Consider the following 20892-nt stretch of genomic DNA (forward strand, 5'->3'; position numbering starts at 1 on the left):
ATATTTATAAAAATAGGACGTCAGGAGCCATCTAATTTTGCGTGAAGTTGGCTATAAGGCATACTGGCGTAATTGTTGACTGTTTGCGTATCGATTTACAGCTACCGAATTTGGTGATATATTTAATAAAAGCTTTGGGCTGGCGAAGCCGTCAAAGCTCTTGAAATATTACGTTATATTGTTGAGAGAGCATCGAAATAAGAAAATCTATGCTACCAATTGACGGTAAGATATACAAAGTAAGAATATTTTTACATGACAGTCTCAATCCAAAACTGTCACGCAGAGGCAGAACAGTTAATTGCAAGAATAGCAAAAAAAAAGTCCAGATTCCTGGAGGAATTATAGACTGATTATAAAATAATTCAGACCGTTAATAATATACTTTCATTCATCATTTTGTAAAAAAGCGACAGCTGTCATGTACGCCTCTACATGTTACTAATATTACATGAAGACCAAACTTAATATGTCACATATCCCTTGCATTGCCATAAAAGCTATTGAATTCTGTGTGTTTCTTACCCAGTTGATTCCTGAACAATGGATTCACTTGAAGAACAGCTCTTTGCTGCAGTGTCAAGAGGAGATGCAAACTGTGTAAATTGTCTCTTGGCCCAAGGTAGGTAGATAGGTTTACACAGAGATATTGGGTTTTCGGACTTTATCCATCGTCCCGGTTTTTAAGATAACTAAGAAAAACACTACGTTTCGGAAACTGGATCTGTTTCCATCCTCAGGTGAGGGAAAACACCTATTCTGTTGGGTCCCTTAGAAAGAGCTAGCCTCAATCACTGGACTACTTAGATAGGTATAGTTCACAATAATATATAGTGCTCTGCCATAAACTATATTCACAAACAATTTAACCTTCCTTGAGATACTCTAAGGTACTACCATCCACATCACAATATATTCTTTTCAAATTCAATCAAGTGTAATTCATTATTTAATATTTACAAATGTTTGATATCATAAAAAGATTTGAAGACCTGAAGTTGTAAGAAGGAAGCAGCAGTCTTATAAATTATATGGATTTGAGCTAGATTACGTTTTATAGCTGTTAATAACAGGCAGTTGACATCTGTTGAATTCTTCCCATCCTGTAGACCAAATACAGTTAAATTTCCATTTGTTTATTAATTCTTGCTTCCTTTTAAAGAGAAAATTCAAGTTTCATTGCACCTGAAATGTGTGTTTTGTCTCCATTTGTCAAGAATGTACATATTATTATTATTTTCTGTGTATATTTAAACTTTCCTTTTAGGGGCCAATGTAAATTTTGTATGCTCATCTGGAAGAACACCCCTTGGAACAGCAGCACAAATGGGAAACATGGCCATATTACAGGTATTACTAGATGCAAGTAGTGTCCCTGTTACTCTTCCTGAAAACTTCTACAAACAAGACCAGGCAAATCACCATTTAAAGCACAGAAGTAAGAAGAATAGACGTGATTACTCTCACATCAACAATGCAAAGAAATGTGTATTTGAACATACGGATAATTTGACAAGTAACACCATTAATATTGATGCTGCTTGCCTGGAAAATACTGAAGGTGTGAGGAAACAGTGTTCTGTTAGTCTGAGTTCTGATTTAGAATTAGATTCAACAGTGACAGATTTAAGTAATCCTTCAAGCCAGAAACAAAATTTGGGATATTTCATTGTGGTTCACAAGGACGGGAGTGTACAGCATTCGCCCAGTAGTATGGAGGGTGAGAATTTAAGGCAGGCAGTAGATGAGAATTGGAATCAAGGTATGAGTGAATGTGCTGGTTCATGTGCTGGAGTGCAGAATGAGACATCTGCAGGCGCTCTTAATGATGACCGGACACCCGATGGAATGGATGGGCTGGAGTGGGATGTGGAAGTGGAGGACAAAGGAAAGGGAAGTGAGGGAGAAGAAGAGGATTCATGGGCGTCACTGTATCGCTGGTATGCTGACATCCTGGATCGCACCAGTTCTCTTCTCCAGTTGCCCCACCGCTGTGACGTGAACCATCAGGATGTTTATGGGAGATGTGCGGTGCACTATGCTGCAGAGCAAGGGCATATGGATGCCCTGCATTTATTAACAACTGCAGGTAAGCAGGCATCCTATTTGGGTATGCAGCTAACTGAATCCAAGCCTATATAATTTTCTCAACTCAGCTGTAGCGTATTCAGATGATGAGCATGATTGTTTAGAATATATTTTCAGTTTACTCCATTCTTATATTATAACTAAACTAGACAGCATTTTAGGTCAAATATAGTGGGTCATGGGGCACACGGTAGCGTAGTTGGTTGAGGCACTAAGCTACAAGCTGGAAGGTCACGGGTTCAATTCCCGATGAGGTCATTGGATTTTTTCAATCCTTCCAGCTGCACTATGGCCTTGAGGTCGACTCAGCCTCTAACAGAAAAGAGGACCAAGAATATTCTTGGAGGTAAAGGGTGGCCGGTGCTAAGGGGTGACAACCTTGCCGCCATCTATGAGCTCGCAGCCAAAAACGAAGGACACATCACAGACACAGTATATACAGAAACGACTCCCATAGTGGACGAACCATACTATACTCGAGCTTGAATTTAGACATATAGTTGAATATCTTAATAAGTTTTAGTATATACAAATTTTATTATAGTTGACGAACAATGTACTTTCTAAATAATTTTATGAAAGACACAAGATGGCAAACAATGTAATAGCTTAGCGTAAATAACGAACCTAAAGATGGCACTATGTTGCTGAAACATGTAGCAAGAAGCGACATATGAAATTGAGTGCACTACAAGACGGCCATTACATACATATCATGGATCTATGAGCTGATTGTCTATAAAACGTGGGAATCTCTACGTCTCACAATCCTATGGGCCTCCAAGGACTGTTACAGGGATACCTTTACTTTAGGGGCACTATACTACAAGCTGGAATGTCGTGGGTTCAAGTCCCAATAATGTCATTGGATTTTTTCAATTGACCTAATCCTTCAAGCCACACTATGGCCCTACGGTCGACTCAGCCTCTAATAGAAATGAGTACCAGGAAAATTCTTGGAATATTCCTGGGGGTAAAGGGCAGCCAGCGCGTAGGGCTGACAACCTTGCCGCCATTTGTGAGCCGATTGTCTAGAAAATGTGGGAACCTCAACATCTCACAAACCTATGGGTTACAACTTGTTACAGGGATACCTTTACTTTACTTTCACTTTACTTATAGTGGGTCATGACTACTATAATTGCAACATGTGTGAGAGTCCCAGATTCAGTTAAACTTGTAACATATTATGACAGGTTTTTCTCATTTACATAAAGCTGCTGAAGAAGAAATCCTAAATTAGGCAGTTATTAGCTCCTCTCCATTTGTCATAGAGAATTCATGATAACCTAGCATCAGTAAATCCGACAAACCTAGCAACAGAACTGTAAGTTATAGAAGTCACGGATGAGATAATTATTACTCTGAAGTTAATTCATTTCCTAAAGTTCACCAGTATAAAGGAACTGAGATATACAGGGTGTCCCAGGAGGAATGTGCCAAACTTCGGGAGGGTGTTCCTTATGTTAAAGTATGCCGATATAACCCAAAACACCTATGTCCAAAGTTGAACGGTTACGGAGATAATGGCCCAAGAAAAGTGTGGTCTTCTGGCAGGTCCAAGCACTGTACCTCGCTGTACCTCTCAGCTGAGAGCCCTTATCTATGTTTGTCCTTGAGTGCGATGATACTCCCTAGCCGTGCTTATGTAGTTGGCTCATACCAGAACGCGCAGTCAGCACGTTACGTCATCGCTCGCCAGTCATGTGTTATGTATACTGCTTGGAAACCTAAGGACAATTATGACATGGCGAGCGAGTATTTTGTACTTCAATTTTATGGCTTTCCGTCACTCACAAGTTAGTTTGATGTTACGTACATTATTAACATTACAGAATCCACATATTCCTGCCAGTTTTAATATGTATTTTGTAATCAACAAGTGTGTAACCCCGGTCAAAGTTTGACACTTCTCTGGCCATTATCTCCGTAACCGTTCAACTTTGGACATAGGTGTTTTGGGTTATATCGGCATACTTTAACATAAGGAACACCCTCCCGAAGTTTGGCACATTCCTCCTGGGACACCCTGTATATTAATTACTACATATAAATCCTTGTAATACCACTCCAAAAATCATTCAGAATGCCTCCTTGCATCCTTGAATGGCTTCATAGTTTGTACAGCTGTCTTCATGCTTGACCATGGTTTTTAAAATTATAATAGAGCTAACCATAGTAGTAAGTAAAAAAAGTAAAGGTATTCCTGTAACAGGCCATGGAGCCCCATACGGTTGTGAGATGTTGAGGTTCCCACTTTTCTAGACAATCAGCTCACAGATGGCGGTAAGGTTGTCAGCCCTACCGGCCAGCCACCCTTTACCCCCAAGAATATTCCTGGTACTCATTTCTGTTAGAGGCTGAGTCAACCCCAGAGCCATAGTGCAGCTGGAAGGATTAGGTAAATTGAAAAATCCAATGACCTCATCGGGATTTGATCTCACTACCTTCCGGTTTGTAGCATAGTGCCTCAACCAACTATGCTACCACATACCCCTAATAACACTTGTACTATCATTGTAAAATGAAACAGATTTAAGGCAAATTAGTATGTTAGTTTGTGTTAAACAATATACACGTACTACAAAACAAAAAATTATGATATTTAAATAGAGTCTTCTGAGGATAGAGGCAACACCATCCTCCAAAATTTTGGTACTTATCTACCAGACTGCATGGCATTAAATCCCAAAAGATTTTAATCTTAATAGGCACTGCCATGACAACCTCAATTCTCATGTTGGTAAAATAGAGTGAGAATACTTCATAGTTGCACGCCATGTTGCTCCTTGTTGCAGGATGTCGATTGGATATTGGGGACTCTGATAACCTCACTCCTCTTCATCTTGCTGCTGCTCGGGATTATTACAAAGTTGCAAAAATGCTACTGGATGCAGGTGTTGAAGTTAATCGTAAGACAAGTGATAAGACTTCAGCATTGCATATTGCAGCATCACGAGGTTTCATCGATACTGTCAGAGTGTTGTTAGGTGGTGGCGCAAACATTGACTCTCTGGATGCATCTGATCGTACACCACTGTTACTTGCCGTATCACGAGGGCATGATGATGTTGTTGAGCTTCTCATCAAGCATGGGGCCAAAGTTAACACTGAGGAAATTCATGGTATGATGTCATTCTCAGTGAAACCGCCATCAGACTTGAGCAAATATGCTAACTTCAAAAATTTTCAGGCTTTTATCACAGTTTGAATGCTAGTTATAATCTACATATATATCTGTAAGTGCTGATACAAAAAGTCATTTGGTAACATTATTATTGGTGCCCCCTATGACTCCAGCATGGTCATTTTCATTCAGTACTGCCATCACTGGTCATTAAAGTGATGTATATATTTTGCTTTTCTTGTTTGGAATGTGCCACAGGAGTAGTCAGAGTGAAGACAATCAAGAATTCTATCGGTAATTGCAAACTTGCAGATTCCACCCCTGTAGTGTGACTTTTTTTACAGATGGCTTATGTATCTGTTCTTTATACATTGCATAAAGGAAACTATATTTAATGATGATGATGATGATGTCTATTTTTTAAAAACCGTCCTGTTCCCTTTTTAAAACACAACGTTTCGGATACTGGATTCTGTCCCCGTCCTCAGGTAAAACCTACTCAGTTCAGTCCAATACAGAGAGCTAGCCCCTATCTCCAGAATCCAGTCTCCAAAACGTGTTTTTAAAAAATAGACAAGATGATGGATAATATCCAAAAACATAATACTTGTAGCCATATACCATCGTCACAAACTTTTAGATCTTAGTATCCATAATGTGTATATATGCATGATTTATTTCAGGTTATACACCACTTTGTGAGGCAGTGTGGCAGAAGGCGGTACCTCTGGTCCAGATGTTATTAGGTGCCGGTGCTAAGATAACTCAGTCTCATTTCCTTCTTCACTATGCCATCTTGCACAGGCATACTGAAATGGCAGAACTGCTCTTGAAAGCTGGCTCCATCGTAAATCTGCGTGATGACAATGGCGATTCACCCCTGATTGTTGCTGCCAGGACAGGGGTTTGCCAGCTTGCAGAACTCTTGCTTATGAATGGTACAGTTATAATGAAAAATATTATGTTTATGTGCCTAATGTATTCCATTCTTTTCCCACTTCTTTAATGCTAATTGTTTTGAGGTGGCAAGTCCTCTGAAGGCCTCATTCTGGCTGTCAGTTATTGCCAGTTTAAAACAATTTATTTGCCAAAAATTTGTGCATGAGAGTACACATTTTTATATTTTATATTTGAAACTGGCTTACTTTTATTTTTTAAACTTTTGTAGTCTGTGAGAGCCTGTTCCACTCATGCAAACAGAAGAACATTGTAGAGAAATTTTCATAGTCTCAACAATATTCCTCAGTTTCTTTTATGCTTAATCTTTCCATTTTCCTCTTTGCCTTCTCAAATTTATTCAGTTCCACTTCTGCCTACTGATAATTTTTTTACCTTTCATTACATGTACAAACCAATCATTTTTTTTTTGTAGCATAACCATAACCATAATTTTTGCATTCTTCTCCATCTCTCATTTTCCTGTCATTTGTATACAGAAATTATTAGCTGTGTACAGGATACAGAAATTAAAGTGAAACAATAGATATTTCATTAAAATAATGAAGGTTATAACAAATAATAATTTTCATTCAAATCTCTTTAAAAGAAAAAATCAGTACTAACACCTTTCATACACATGTACAAACCCCTTTATTCTTCACATAAGCTTTGAGATTTTCATATGGTAATTGTTTTAAGACTGTGGTCTTCTGGGTTATGGCACTCTGTAGTTTTGTGGGTGTATACAAACATTCTGAAGGAACATGCTGCACTTCAGCCCTAAAGATGGAGACATTTTATCCACAGCACCAGTATCCACCCTCAAACTACAGTTTATCACAACACAGAAGACCATAATTTTATCACTTTGTTATATTTACTTGAAGCAGTCTGCAGTATATATTCCATTCATAAAACTCAGAGGCATTAGTATAGTGGTTTATTAATTTGTTACAGTTATGTTGTAATTTTTTGATTGTTAAATATTTTCCACAGGTGCAGCTGTCAATTATCCCAACGCTCTAACTGGAAGCATGCCATTACATGAAGCAGTGGAATTCATCCGTGATTCAAATCACTCTACTTTTAAGTCAATGTTCCATATCTTGCGATCATATGGAGCAATTCTGAATGTGCAGACATGTACTGGTGGTGATACTCCATTATTTAGAGCCATTCTCTTGGAGAAAGATAGAGCTGCATCTCTTTTAATTCGCTATGGGACTGATGTCAATCTCTGTGATGTAGAAGCATGTGTAGTAGACAACCTTTGTCTGGCCAGAAAAAGAAATAACTTCCATTTGGCCCAAATGATAGTTTATGCTGGTTTTGATCTTCAGCATTGTACTCCTGATCTCCAGCCACCATCAGAATCAGCATCACTATCATTAGACAATTTAAGGGACTGGCTAATTTATATGAAGTTTAACCCAATGAGACTGACTGAACTGTGTCGACTGGTAATAAGAACACAATTGGGTGAGAGAGTTTATGAGAAGATCACATCATCATATTTGCCCTTAACTTTAAAGAAATATGTTCTGTTAGAAGATGTTGATTTTTGTGATTGATTTAAGGGCTCTTTATACTTAATTGTGAAGATTCAAGTGACAGTCACAAGAAAGTTAAATTTGAAATGTACATATATTAGGTGAGAAATGTAAGAGCACTTGCCAATGGATAGGCCAGTGCAGATGTCTGGCATATTACTTCTATCGATATTTCTGCAGCGAAAGTCCAGTGTTGCCAGTATTGACTGACAGCAAGAACATGCAAACACAAGTATTATTTAATACACTGCCAACACAGTAATGTTAAATATAAGAAATCACTTTCATGAGTGGACTGTTAATCACTTTTCAGTATAAAAAGTACAAATGCACTAAGAATAATGCTCACATCCTAATACTGTCATCACTATTACATGGTTACCCCAGATTCAGTTTTCAGTTCTGTAATTTTTTGCATCAGTATGACATAAAGCGTCAGAGGAACACAGATACCACCTTAACGTGGTTTTCCTGACTTTTTATACACAAATTGTAGGACAATACCTTGAAATAGGATGTTTGGTACTTCCTCTAAATCATCACAATTCATAATAATCTGTCCATGTAATAATGTATGTCAACTAAAATGTTGGCACTAATCTTGCCAACAAGCGGCAGTCGCTCAGTTGATATAATTCGCTTGTGGGCTGAAACCACAGAGTTTGTTTTGTTTTGTTTGTAATGATGTCTGTAGTTAGAGACAAGTGTTTCTTTAATACTGTCATGACAAACAGCATAAATTTACATTAATTCATGCATGAGTGTCAGGATTAAAAACACTGCTATGAACTTAGGGACTGGAAGGGGGATAAAAAGGATGTAATGTCCTTGTAAATACAAATACTTGTACTGAAGACGGAACGTGTGTCCACCTGCCTTAGAATGTGTAGGAATGTTGTAACTAATAGTGACAAAAAACTTTGGTAACAAAAATAAGCTAACAAGCAAGCGTCTCTTTTTACCAAAGTTCTTTATATTAAGTTAGAACACTTTCTGGATTACCAAGAGAATATTTGAAGACTATGCATACATACTTAAATAAAAGTATAGTAAAATTCATTACATTTTGATATGAATTTGCAAAATTCTGGTGTAAAATTGAAATAAGTATATGAGCTATATTTAATGTGTTATGTCTTTATGGGTATTTGATTATAAATTCACAGCACATAAAAATGTTTCTAACCAATAATTTTTAAGGCAACCTATACAATATAATTCTCACATTTTCACAGCTTTTTATGAAAGCCTTTCTGTATTGTCAATAAGGATTGTTATAAACAGATCTAATCTTGAGAGTCAATTCATCCACTATGTAATTTTCAAATAGTGAATGTTACATAGAAAATGAGATTGCTGTGATGAATGTAAATACAGTTCCAGACTGATTGCTAGTTAAAAATCAACTGAGAATTGCACGCTTTGACTATCATAAATCATATGATAGAAATGTATGTAAAATACAGCTTATGTTACATTTTTTGATCCAGTAATACAACATCCCTGAAATTTTATTTATATGCTAGAGGGTTTAAAAAAGATAATCACTTTACCAGAATGCTGACCCAGACAACACTGTCAGGATACAAAACACTCCATTATCACCATGAACAGAAAAATAAAAAGAGTAATTTTACTTTGTTTAACTTCCTGTCAGAGCAGTTGACTGTTGAAGGAAAAGGGCGTGGAAAGGAAATTATATTACTAGCATACCCAGCTTCCATCAATGAGACACATGAATCACCCATTCAGACTAATACCAAACAAATGAAAGTTTGTGGAACTGGTTATTGATGAATACAGAGATCATGTTTTCTGAAATAATAATCCACTGTAAACTGATACAAATAGAGAAGGATTAATGCCCCACTCTAAGGGGCCTCACATTCTGAGAATATTAAAGCTGTTAATATTTCATGCGACATTGTAATTTCTACAAGGCAGGACAAGCATGGAAGATCATAATAGCCAGAAACCAGGGTTAGCAGGAAAAATAGGTTAGGTCCTTGCATTCTTATTAACAAGGACTTGGTGTGAATATTGAAGGCTCAGGTAGATTTTGGCAGTTAAGATGGACGCACAAGTGTGAGTGTGCAGTAGGATTAGAGAATAATAATAGATCATGAGTGAAAGATTATTGTTGACTGAAAAGTGGAAACTTTTCTCAGTAACAAGGAAGAGGAAAATGCCCCTGCAGGCATGAACAAAACTACAAGGAGGTCTTAACTGCTCTTCACTTCACAGCAACCTGTGCACCACCGGCTGCGAGGGGCATATGGATTTTTGCAATGAATCAGTATGCCGGATGGCCAATAATATTTGGAATTAAGGGAAGTTATTAACTTTGTACACCGATTGACGGCATTATGTTTCACAGCGCACGGAGTGGTTCATGGATGGGAATTTATGATTTGTCAGCTGTGGGTGACACTTATCTGCTACATTAGCCATTTGTTTTCAGATACAATTAGAGAGCAGTGTTCCATCATGGCGCAGTATACTTTAGAGCAATGTGTATTTCTGTATGACACCTATGTGAAATACGGATATACTAAAAAATATCAGTGAAAATTTTTATGTAAATTTCATGATGAAAGAATTCACAAATTGGTGAATAAACTTGAAACAAAAACATAAGGCCCGAGGGCTTACTGAGGAAAGGTTAGATGACACAGGAGCCAGACTTGAACATCCACCTAGAAAATTACTCAGACATCTAGCTCAAGAGACTTAAGTGTCAAAGTCTAATGCAAGAAGGGCAATACACTTGCTGAAGCTTAGACCCTATAAAACAACAGGAAGCTGTGCGGTCCAGCTAGCAGGGTTAATTTTTGCAGTTGGTTTATACAATCTGTAGTTGACATTCTTTTCTGATGAAACATAGTTTCGCTTGCAGGGACACATAAATACGCAAAATAATGGCTACTGTAGTTCACAGAATCTACATCTAACCCACAAAATCCTGCTACATCCAGTGAAAGTCGGTGTCTGGTGTGCTGTAAGTGCAAGAAGAATTGTTGTACTTGTGTTTTGTAACAAAACAGTTAATTGTGAAAGATATGCATAGGTCATTCTCAGGCAATTCTTTCCAGAGTTAACAGAAGAAGAGAGACTGTTATGGCTGGTTTCATCAAGACACGGTTACTGCCCACACTGCACGTATATCTATGCAGGCTCTGTCCGGTGTCTTTGGGGACAGAATTATCAGCAGTGGTATTCAACCAGCATATTCACCCGATCTTACTCCTTTTCATTTTTCTTCTGGGGTTTAAAGAACAAAGTTTACAACAGAAAACCCCAAATGGAAGAACTTAATGAAAATATTCATACGGAAATTGACAATATTCCTGCAGAACCTCTTCTGCCAGTGCAAGGAATGTCCACAAGTAAAGGGAGAGCATATTCAACACCTCTTGTGAACACTGTATTGTAAATATTTCATTCCAAACATTATTGGCAAACAGGCATATTGATTCATCAACAAAATTCATATACACCTCACAGCTGGCAGTACAGTCGCCATGAAGTGCAGAGCCATGAACCAGTCAAGAAAGGTAAGAACGTCCCTGTAGTATATATTTTGAAGTAACTTAATTTTTTTGTACTTTATTTAATGATACTGTCAGTAATTCTGACTGTAGTGTCAAATGATTGGGTTATAATGAATTGTAAAGGATGTGGAAGGAAGTGGTCATGGCCTACTTTAAGGTAATATCCCAGCATCTGCCTGAAGGGACCAAGGAAAGCCACATAAAACCTGTCAGGATAGTTTATCTCAGCCAAGATTAGAACAAATCATCTTGTAAATAAAAGTAAGAAGCACTACTACAGAGCCACCCTGCTTGGTCACTTGAATTATTCCAGACTTGTATTTTCTACATAGCATGGGGTTCAGGATAAAAATCATAGCTAGAAAGGTGAACGCTAATGGTTTTGGTCTGACACATACAGAATACACATATTGCATATACGTACATGCATAAGTGGAGTCATTTTCTGGACAGCTGAAGTTTGCCTTACTGCATTTTTCAGTTGAATAAAAAATACTTCCTTTCCAAATTTCATAACATTGTGGATATGAAGGTGGTAAGTGCATGTACCTATCTGAAATGTATAAAAAAGCAAATGAACAGTGACTGTTCTGGTTGAAAAATGAGGTAATTAAGAAGTGTTACCAACAATTCCTGATGCCATGAACAGAGTTGTTAAATGAAATATATGTAAACAAACAATTCTGACACATGGTTATCAGTTTTTATCGTCATAGTAAACATTCATTTTAAGGAAAAATATACATCATTTTAACATTAGTTCCAGCAACAGTGTGTCAAAAAATTTATTTACAAAGCAGTTCATTAATGCAGATTTTGTCTAATGTATATGTATAGTAGTTCAAATAAATGTTTTGTAATGCTTCAGAGCAGGGTTGGCCAATTACTGTAGTTATGAAACTACAGATAATATACATAAATCTAACATATTTTTCTAATAACATACAAGTTTAGCCCATTATAAACACTGAATTTCACACATTTTTACATTCTAGCCAATAACAAATTTTTGTCCACATTTCTTTTCATAAATATAATGCACAAAATGACCTAACAGGCCACCATTTGGCCAGCCCTGCTGGCACCATACTGATTTCAGTCAATGTATGCATGCTCATGGTCATCTTTAGGCCTCCATGCCACATGTCCTTTCAGCATTGTTTTATGGTTAAAAAAGTTACCATTGATGACAGCTGTTTCACAATTGCCTGTAAGTTACCTTAGCACCAGCATCATGTTCATATGCCTCGTCTGTATCTGTTTGATCATGAAATGATGCTCCTTCTGATCTTTCTTAGCACTCATATTTCTCCATGCCCATTGACTACATAGTTTAGTGCTGCATTACAACATTTACATTTGATGATTCATATACAACAAATCTCATCCATGTACAAGCTTTCAGGTGATGTGGATAAGAGAAACATCCATGTCTATGTGAAGATGGCAATAAGATGTATTTGTGGTAATAATTATTTTTATAGAAAACAACATTCAGAGTAGGCTATACCAACAAGAGGGTGATTTTTCTTATAAAAAAAGAAGCAATAAGTAGCAATTATTCTTATTTAAATTTCCATTCTCTCATTCATTTTTCTGTTTTATGAAAGATGTGGTATACTGTACCGTTGCATAACACCATAAAGAATCCCTGGGGGTGATCAGTAGAAAACTGGAGTGAACACAGTAAGCAAAGCATCCAGAAATGTGCTTGGGGAACCAGTTGTATACAACAGTGAAATAAGTCTTCATTTTCACAACAAACTTTTTCTGCAATAGAGCAGCTGTCTACAAATACTTTTTAAAGTACATATGCACTTCAAAAAGTAGCATCATGGCGAAGAAGTTATGTCTGCAAACTTTCAAGTACTGGTAATGAAATAATACACCAATGGAAATGTCTATACAAAGACAGACCCTAAGCTAATTTTCATTTATAGATTTAACTTCTGTGTTCAGATAACCAGGTTAAAAGGAAAAGTAAAGATCAGTAGTTATTTAACCCTTTAAAGATGAAGCTCATTTAAATATTTCAAATTCAATTCCTATCTCACGGAAAACACACTGCATCTCAATTACAAATGTAATTACACTGCAATGTAAAGGGTTAAGGAATATACTGCACACCATCTCTCACTAAAAGATTTCAGAGACACCACAAGTTCCAAATTTAACTTCGCAATGAAATATTTAGAACGAGACAATTGCTGCTGTTACTTTCAGTAAGGGACATGAGAGAGACGGCAAAACCTGCCTTGTTTTCTAAATTCCAGAATCTATATTACAGATCACTGATGGTGTGTATGGGTACATGTGGGCCACCCCTTATTCAGTCCAAACAAGTTAATGCACTGTTCAAAATGGAAACTGTTTAGCTTTCTATAAAAACTGCTCTTTCATTATGTTATCAGAATTACAGTGATGGAGAAGGTCAAAGCAGCTTCATCATTAAACTAATTTCTCGACCAGTTTCATTACACTACTTGTAAGGTGTGCTTGAAACTTATATTTAAAGTGATATAAGAAAGATGGTATTGAGGCTGCATACATTCCATACATGCTTACATGGTGTGACTGCATTTACACAGAGAGAAATAACTTCATGTCACCCTGGAAATGTGGAGACGGATAAATTTCCAGTGCTCATACTACAGATACCCAGTTATAGATTACTGTTGTAGCTAAACGTCTGTGGTTAGATGCATAAAATTCTGAAATAATACTTCAATACAGTAACAACACACTTCTTCATATTGCCTTCTAAGTTCTTAATGATTTTACAAAATCATTTTCCAACATGTGTTTAAATAATAATTCCTCTGCTTTGTCTTCAGTCAAGATAAATGGTTAATATGTTTTCATCTAGTATTTAAGTCTTGTAATCACATTTTATTATGTTTAGTGACTGTGTTGTCTATGTTTTATATTATGTTATTTTGACTTGTTCCAGTGATTGGTTGGAACATTTGTTTCGATTTTTGACACATTCTATATCCAGTGGTGTGTGAACTTGTTTCTCGTCCTGTAATTGGATCTACTTGAATATAAGAATAAATTAAATTAAACTCAAATTGCATAAGAAAATCTTACAGGTTTGAGTAGGGTCCACCTGAAGATGGAGACAGAATCCTGTCCCTGAAACGCTGTGTTTTAAAAAGAGCTAGTGTTATCACCAGATCCCCTCACTGACAGATCTGAAAACTGTTATTCAGTCTCAGCCTTCATGCCTATCTGGATTACACTGAAAGTTTGCTAAATGTGTCATGTACTGTACTTGAGTACATGGGCAAATTACTTATTAGGCTCTCAGGCTGCAAATAAATGGTAATACTGCATTAAAATGTATCTGTATGAATGACAGTAAGTCTGCCAGTGATAAAGCTGCACGCAGTCATTCAGATCAAGTATCCACACCATAAACAATTTATATCTTAAGCTCAACAATCTCAAGCAATGCAGTGGCATCTAAAATACTGACAGCCTTTAATCTTTCAACCTGGCAAAAGCCCAAATAAAATTAATAATTAAACTACTGTATGTTATTATACATTCATTGTTATTCATTATATTGTTGTTTACAATTAAGAAATCTTGCAAGTTTAAAAATTTCCTATACTTAACACTTCTAATAAAACTAACAATAAAAGCAAGAACTCTATAGTAACTAATAAGCTGCATACTCCTCTGAAACCTCTTCTTCCCTGCAGTTATCAGGACTGTATAAAAATCCAGGTCTTGGGCAGAATTAATGTTGTAGGGTCTTCTCAACCACTCATCTAATTCTCATATGGATTGGCAAGTGTAGGCCATCAGACATGACACAGTTAATGGGCTGTGACTTGATTCTGAAGTATATCCCCTTCCCTATGCAAAATATGTTTACTGTATTTACAATGCTCAATACAGTATTTACTGGTATAATGCCCATTCTTTTAATCCATATTTTATGCTCCAATATTATGCAGGTTTTACATGCAATACTGAGATTAGGGTTGAGAGAACTGTCAATATCTCAGTGATTGCAGGAAATGAATACTCGTATGATTTCTACACATACAAAATACATTTTAAAGTATTTTTTCAATAGTGCAGACAACATTAGAGGCAATAATGTCGATTCCCAATCCTTACAGACTCGTTCTGTCACAGTGCAAAAGACAAAATCTTCATCACCATGAAAACTTTAAATGTTATAGGCAGTGAATACTTATGTGAATTTCATGATAAAAAAGTATTTTTAAATAGTGCAAGTAACATTTTAGGTAATAATTCTGCTAATGGAATACTGCAACTGATGCTAACTTTACTGGTTCCTAGCAATCAATAATTTCATTGTCTGACATACTTCAAATTATTACAAAAAAAATATGTAAAATATGTGTTACATAGAATTGTATTTTCTTCAAACTCTTCATAAAAACTGGAATAGGCATATGGACAAAGCGATATGTAAGTAAATATATTAGTGAATGAAACACATGAAAACTCTCAAAAGGATATCTTGAGCTCAGATTTTGTATGCAAAAAAAAATAAATTGACAGCTGTGAAAACATGTTCCCTATACCTTTCCATATCAGTGTTCTCTCTCTACTGCCCACTCGCTAATAATATAATCACTCCTCACTCCTGTGGCCAATCTACTGTAACGTGTTCGGAGTAGATACGTCCATGGTAACACAGTAACAGTGGGCTGTTGTGTAAGAATTGCAGAATCAACAAACGCGTTTCCCCAGAGATGGAAAGTTCGTTGCAAAACAGATTGTTGAAACAGCAGAAACCGAACTACGTTCTACCCAGTCCGGAACCTGCCTACATAAGGGGGTTGAATGCATTCGCCAAGTCAGTCTTGAGATAGTCGCCGTTGAAGACAGTTGAAGTCTAGCAGTCGCCGAGTGAAGTTGAGAAGCATTGTCATATTATAAGTGTAAAAGTGAAGGAGAATAGATATTCGCTACATCCTTGACCTACATGAAGTTATTTGTCGCATAACACAGCCAACATGCGACAAAAATCGTATGGTTTAAGTTTCTATTTCAAGTCTCAGGATATCCTCTGACAGAATTCCTTTCACTTCTGTCATACACAACAACATAATAATGTGCTTTATACATTTCAATATGGTATAATATGACTAAGCAATGCTTTAGGTTTGCAAAATTATTATTCATACACAGAATTATACAGCTGCAATAGAATATGTGGATGCAACAAAACAGTACACATATGTTTACCATTATTATAAGAAGCAGGACTGGTACTTATCGTGTAATTACTTCACTTTGTGTGCTGATCTGACACTGGAAATACTGAATAAAATTGGTTTTCCTTTTATAAATGAAGAAAGATATCTATAAACTCTCAGACTTTGGCTATCTCTCCTAATCTTTTTACTGTAAATTAATATAACTTTTGGTCTTAATGGTGTCGAACTATTTGTAAAATCAGAAAATTTATAAAATTATTAACAGAGCTAAAAATGACTACAAAGAAATATTACCTCTAACATAAAACATACAGTTAAAATAAACAGAACGAACATTAAGAGTATACTCTTCTGGGTCACAATGTCACATAGTCTGCAAACGGCTAAAAGTTCTGGAGCAACAGGGGTAGAAGAGGGTACCTTCAGGGTAGAAGAGTAAACAAAACAAGACACTAGCAGAAGAAGGCACTCCAAGCCAATACAAGCAAAGCAAATGGTACATTGGTTGAGCTCCACTGCAACAATATAAACAAGGACTGCTTCTGTTTAATTCATGGAAACCTCCTATCTATTTCCCTCAAGATATGGAGGAGGGCTCCCTAACAGGTTTCTTTTGACAAAGTTCTCCAGGTACAACTAGCCTTTATCAGAGTTATGGTCTCTGCCCTTTCAGTACTCCTAGTCTTCCTTGGCTCTTTCAGAAACAGCTTATTCTCTAACCCTAATTTGGTCTTTTATGCTGCCTCTTGCTCCTTTTATCCCCACCTGGCTGTAACCCAAACATCATGCATGACTTCCCTCCATCCAACTTCACTCAGCTGCAACCCACCCTTATTAAATTCCAACAGAAGTACCATTCATGTCCTTTGCTCCCACTGGCTCTTTATATAAGTCCCCTTACAACAGGTACTCTTCCACTGGTTCCCTCACACTTCCTTTTAGGTGTGTTTAGCCTGCAACAGACTTGATCTTCCATGTGTGGTCTTCTTAGCTTGCCACCTGCTTCTGCTACTTTCTTGCTTGGCTTACTCTTTGACCCTGAATATGGAGGCATCAGGTTGTCCCCAGACTACAAAGTTTTTACACCCAAGACCACACCCTTCATAATCACCACCATGAGAACCTCAAACGCAACAGAATGATATTGCTTTTCCATATGCATAAACACAACAAATTTATTTTTGGAATCTTATATGCAGAGTAGTCAGATAAAACTGAAAACTCTGAACTCTTAGCATACAATTCTTCATGGTACATGCAATGCTCTTAAAACTGGGTGTATATGATGACTAGATTGTGCCAGTACAATTTGGGCCCAGAACACTATTTAAGGCCAAGCATTTAATAAGACATTTACAACAATAAATGAGTTTGGAAATATTTACAAACAAAACAAATGAAACAAATCAAATTCATTAAAAAATTGTTTCTATTAAGTATAATGAAACAAAATTTTCCACACCTGTACTGTCAAATTTGGGTACCATCAGAATCATCGCACGAATAATCAGCAGCGCTTCCACTCTGAAGTTGTGTGACTTCACTTGGCTATAAGGCTGCTACTTATAATTTCTCTGCTAATATACAGATACAGCTGGAACCCATACTGCTACATTAGCCCCAGAAGATGGAATATTTGGAGTATTCTCACAAAAAATAAGTTCTGTCATATGCAGTTATTCAGGATATGTAAAATTCTGTTATGAAGAATTTCCATTCATACTATCCCATTTACTTACATCCTGGCTACATTAACTCTGAATCTGGAGAAGGGAGGGGTTGCAAATGCTTGATCTGTGAATTGGCTAAAATGTCATGTTTGTCTGTCTGAAGAATTCAGAGATATATTCCATTAGAGTATGCTGACAGCACAATAAGGGCAACCAACCAGAACCAAAACTGTTGACAACTTACTAAACAGACCCTTCAATGAACATGTCCACAGGACATGGGTGATTATTTTCACTAACTCTGTCATGTTTCTTACTTGAAATGTTAACAGGACAGCACCCTTAAGGAACAACCTTGATATATTGATACTACATTCCACACACTGCATTCCGCACTAGAATATAACACCACATAATCTGCCATGGCCATTTTGCTTTTTTGTTTTATTTAAGCTTGTTGGTTTAATGGTGCTTTCCATTCCTAAGAATATAGAGCATCGATGTTTCTCGACTACTATTTAAACTTTAGACTTCAGTCAAATTTCCTGGCATTCTCTGCAGGTAATCCACTCTCAATACATTCCTAGCATTTGTACTTCCATACAAACATTCACTCAATTATTACAATAAACCTCTATATCTAAAAATGGATCTTTGGACTTTAACTGAAACTGCACCTTAACCACAGTCATTCACAGACTTTGCTCCAACTCAGCTGATCTTCAGTTACGTCCCCTACTTTAAGGTCAAAGCACCAATGATACAACACTATGACAGTGCTACTGAGCAGTCACCAGATCTCTTCTTTCCCTTTCATAAAATCTTGAAGTAGCTCACATACTTTGCACATTCAAAGTTAATGCAACCACGCACTATTTTGGATGATCCCATTTCATACTAATATGAAATTTCTAACACTGAAATAACCAATTCAACAGATGTTTCTAAATGTGAAAACAGGAATAAAGTTAGAAAACATCAAATGACACATAACTACTACAAAAAGGAATAAGATAACAAACTCTTTTCACATTTTAGTAATACATAATTATATGCTATCCTATAAATAACATGAACGGCTGAATGGCCTGAATGGCTTGCCATATAAAGATATTTTCCAGCTTATGTAGGAATACAAGAATATACTGTGCATACATCTGCTACTCCTACACATCATTTTGTTTCATATATATGATAAGCATCATCTTCTCTCTCAATGAAACTGAATCATTATCTGATCAGAGTATCTTTCTTATACAATGAAAAGAAAATAAAGCCTTTGTATAGGTTAAAATAACAAACACCAGCCAACAAAAAGTGAATACAAAAGGGGCCAAGCACTCACCTTGAACAAATCAGCTTGTTTTAAAATTGGCAGATTTCTGGTATAATGTAGAATTATAATAGGCAGGGCACCCAGCTATAGATGTATTCATTTCCATTGGCTAAAATACCTCAGGCTCTACTCTTGGCAAAACAATATCAAAATAAACTTTAAAGGGTCTGGCCCTTCTTTTGGACTACCAGAAAATTTTTCTCCATTTTATTTTCTTTCTAAGTAAAACCAACAACAAAATTATGATTATGTCCTCTCAATGTTCAGCTTCAACATGCAGGACACCCCTTAGAATCATCCAGCATCTCATCTTCATCAATTTCTGTTTCGCCATTCAACCTATGGGCCCAGTTTTTAACAGATATCTTGCCCAGGCAGTATCATCACACAAAGGTTATCTGGTTAAGTATAATATATGTCAGATCTTTATAGAATGACTGTAAAATCTTGAACTCCTCCATATGTTCTTTTCTTAAAGTTTCTCATATAATTACACCATTTCTAAAAAAAGGAATAAATTCATAACATGTAAACATTTTAATTCATTACATGACATGTTAATCCCTTACAGAAGTGTACACAATTTCAGCAACTGTAACTGTAGCATTTGTCAGTTACTGTTACTACACAATGAAAATACTAAAAAATAATTCAAATGATTATACCAAAGCAACTGCTTATAGCGAATAAAATGTGGAGGAAGAAAAAAGCAAACTATGAGTGGATATTAAATATGTACCAAGCAAACGATAACATACATCAAATAAGTACCAGATGGTACAATAGGCTACATGTTTCTTCTGTGAGATTATCTTCCATTCAGAAGGGTGTGCATTTTACATCTATTAGAATATTTAACAACCTGCCACAAAACATATATATCTTGAAAGACAATATTAATATTTTTAAACAAAGACTAAAGGATTTTCTGGCTTCAAAAGCATTTTACTCGGTAGGTGAATATATGGCAAGTAGGTAATTTTATGCACTGTTACAGTCTGTTTTCTAAGACTATGTTCTAGCAAGAATTGTAAGATGACTGATTTTTATACTGTTGTACCTATCAATGTTATAATTGTTGAATATTTTATTGTCTAGACCAGGTTGCACATTGCAATGTCAGTTTGGCTGTGACGAGTTCAATATCCAGTCCGGTTTCCGGACAAGGGATCTGTGAAACCATGTAGCTATGTATGTATGTATGTATGTATGTACTGTGAATTAAAATGGTAACTGCTGTACATTAACATAACAAACCTTAGAAAGCAAAGGTAAAAAATAAAGTTGTCCCTGTGCTTAACTAATTAAACACTATGCCATGAAGACACATGAGGGAGTATATGTGTAGACCCACACTTTCTTGACCTCTGCGGTAGTTGGAGGCGAGTGGTCAGCTTCACGCCCCGGCTGCTTTACCCCCGGAGAAA

The 20892-nt window shown here is 36.4% G+C and overlaps 1 protein-coding gene across 1 annotated transcript; it reads left to right on the forward strand.

The window, feature by feature from the left end:
- Positions 1-5: 5 nt before the first annotated feature.
- On the forward strand, positions 6-20592 carry LOC111861490 (ankyrin-3). Its single transcript, XM_023846118.2, has 6 exons — positions 6-225; positions 530-622; positions 1268-2089; positions 4887-5213; positions 5899-6153; positions 7151-20592. The coding sequence occupies exons 2-6, from the start codon at positions 544-546 to the stop codon at positions 7723-7725; spliced, it is 2058 nt and encodes a 685-aa protein (XP_023701886.1). The 5' UTR covers positions 6-225; positions 530-543; the 3' UTR covers positions 7726-20592.
- The last annotated feature ends 300 nt before the right edge of the window (positions 20593-20892 follow it).

Source organism: Cryptotermes secundus, unplaced genomic scaffold (assembly GCF_002891405.2).
Source record: "Cryptotermes secundus unplaced genomic scaffold, Csec_1.0 scaffold793, whole genome shotgun sequence".
Classification (NCBI taxonomy): Eukaryota; Metazoa; Arthropoda; class Insecta; order Blattodea; family Kalotermitidae; genus Cryptotermes; species Cryptotermes secundus.

What these genes read in the sequence shown, in the direction of transcription:
- LOC111861490 (XM_023846118.2), top strand. Translation starts at nt 544, where the DNA reads ATGGATTCACTTGAAGAACAGCTCTTTGCTGCAGTGTCAAGAGGAGAT. An exon ending in AAATTGTCTCTTGGCCCAAG is followed by an intron (nt 623 to 1,267) that starts GTAGGTAGATAG and finishes CTTTCCTTTTAG; the next exon opens with GGGCCAATGTAAATTTTGTA. An exon ending in GCATTTATTAACAACTGCAG is followed by an intron (nt 2,090 to 4,886) that starts GTAAGCAGGCAT and finishes TCCTTGTTGCAG; the next exon opens with GATGTCGATTGGATATTGGG.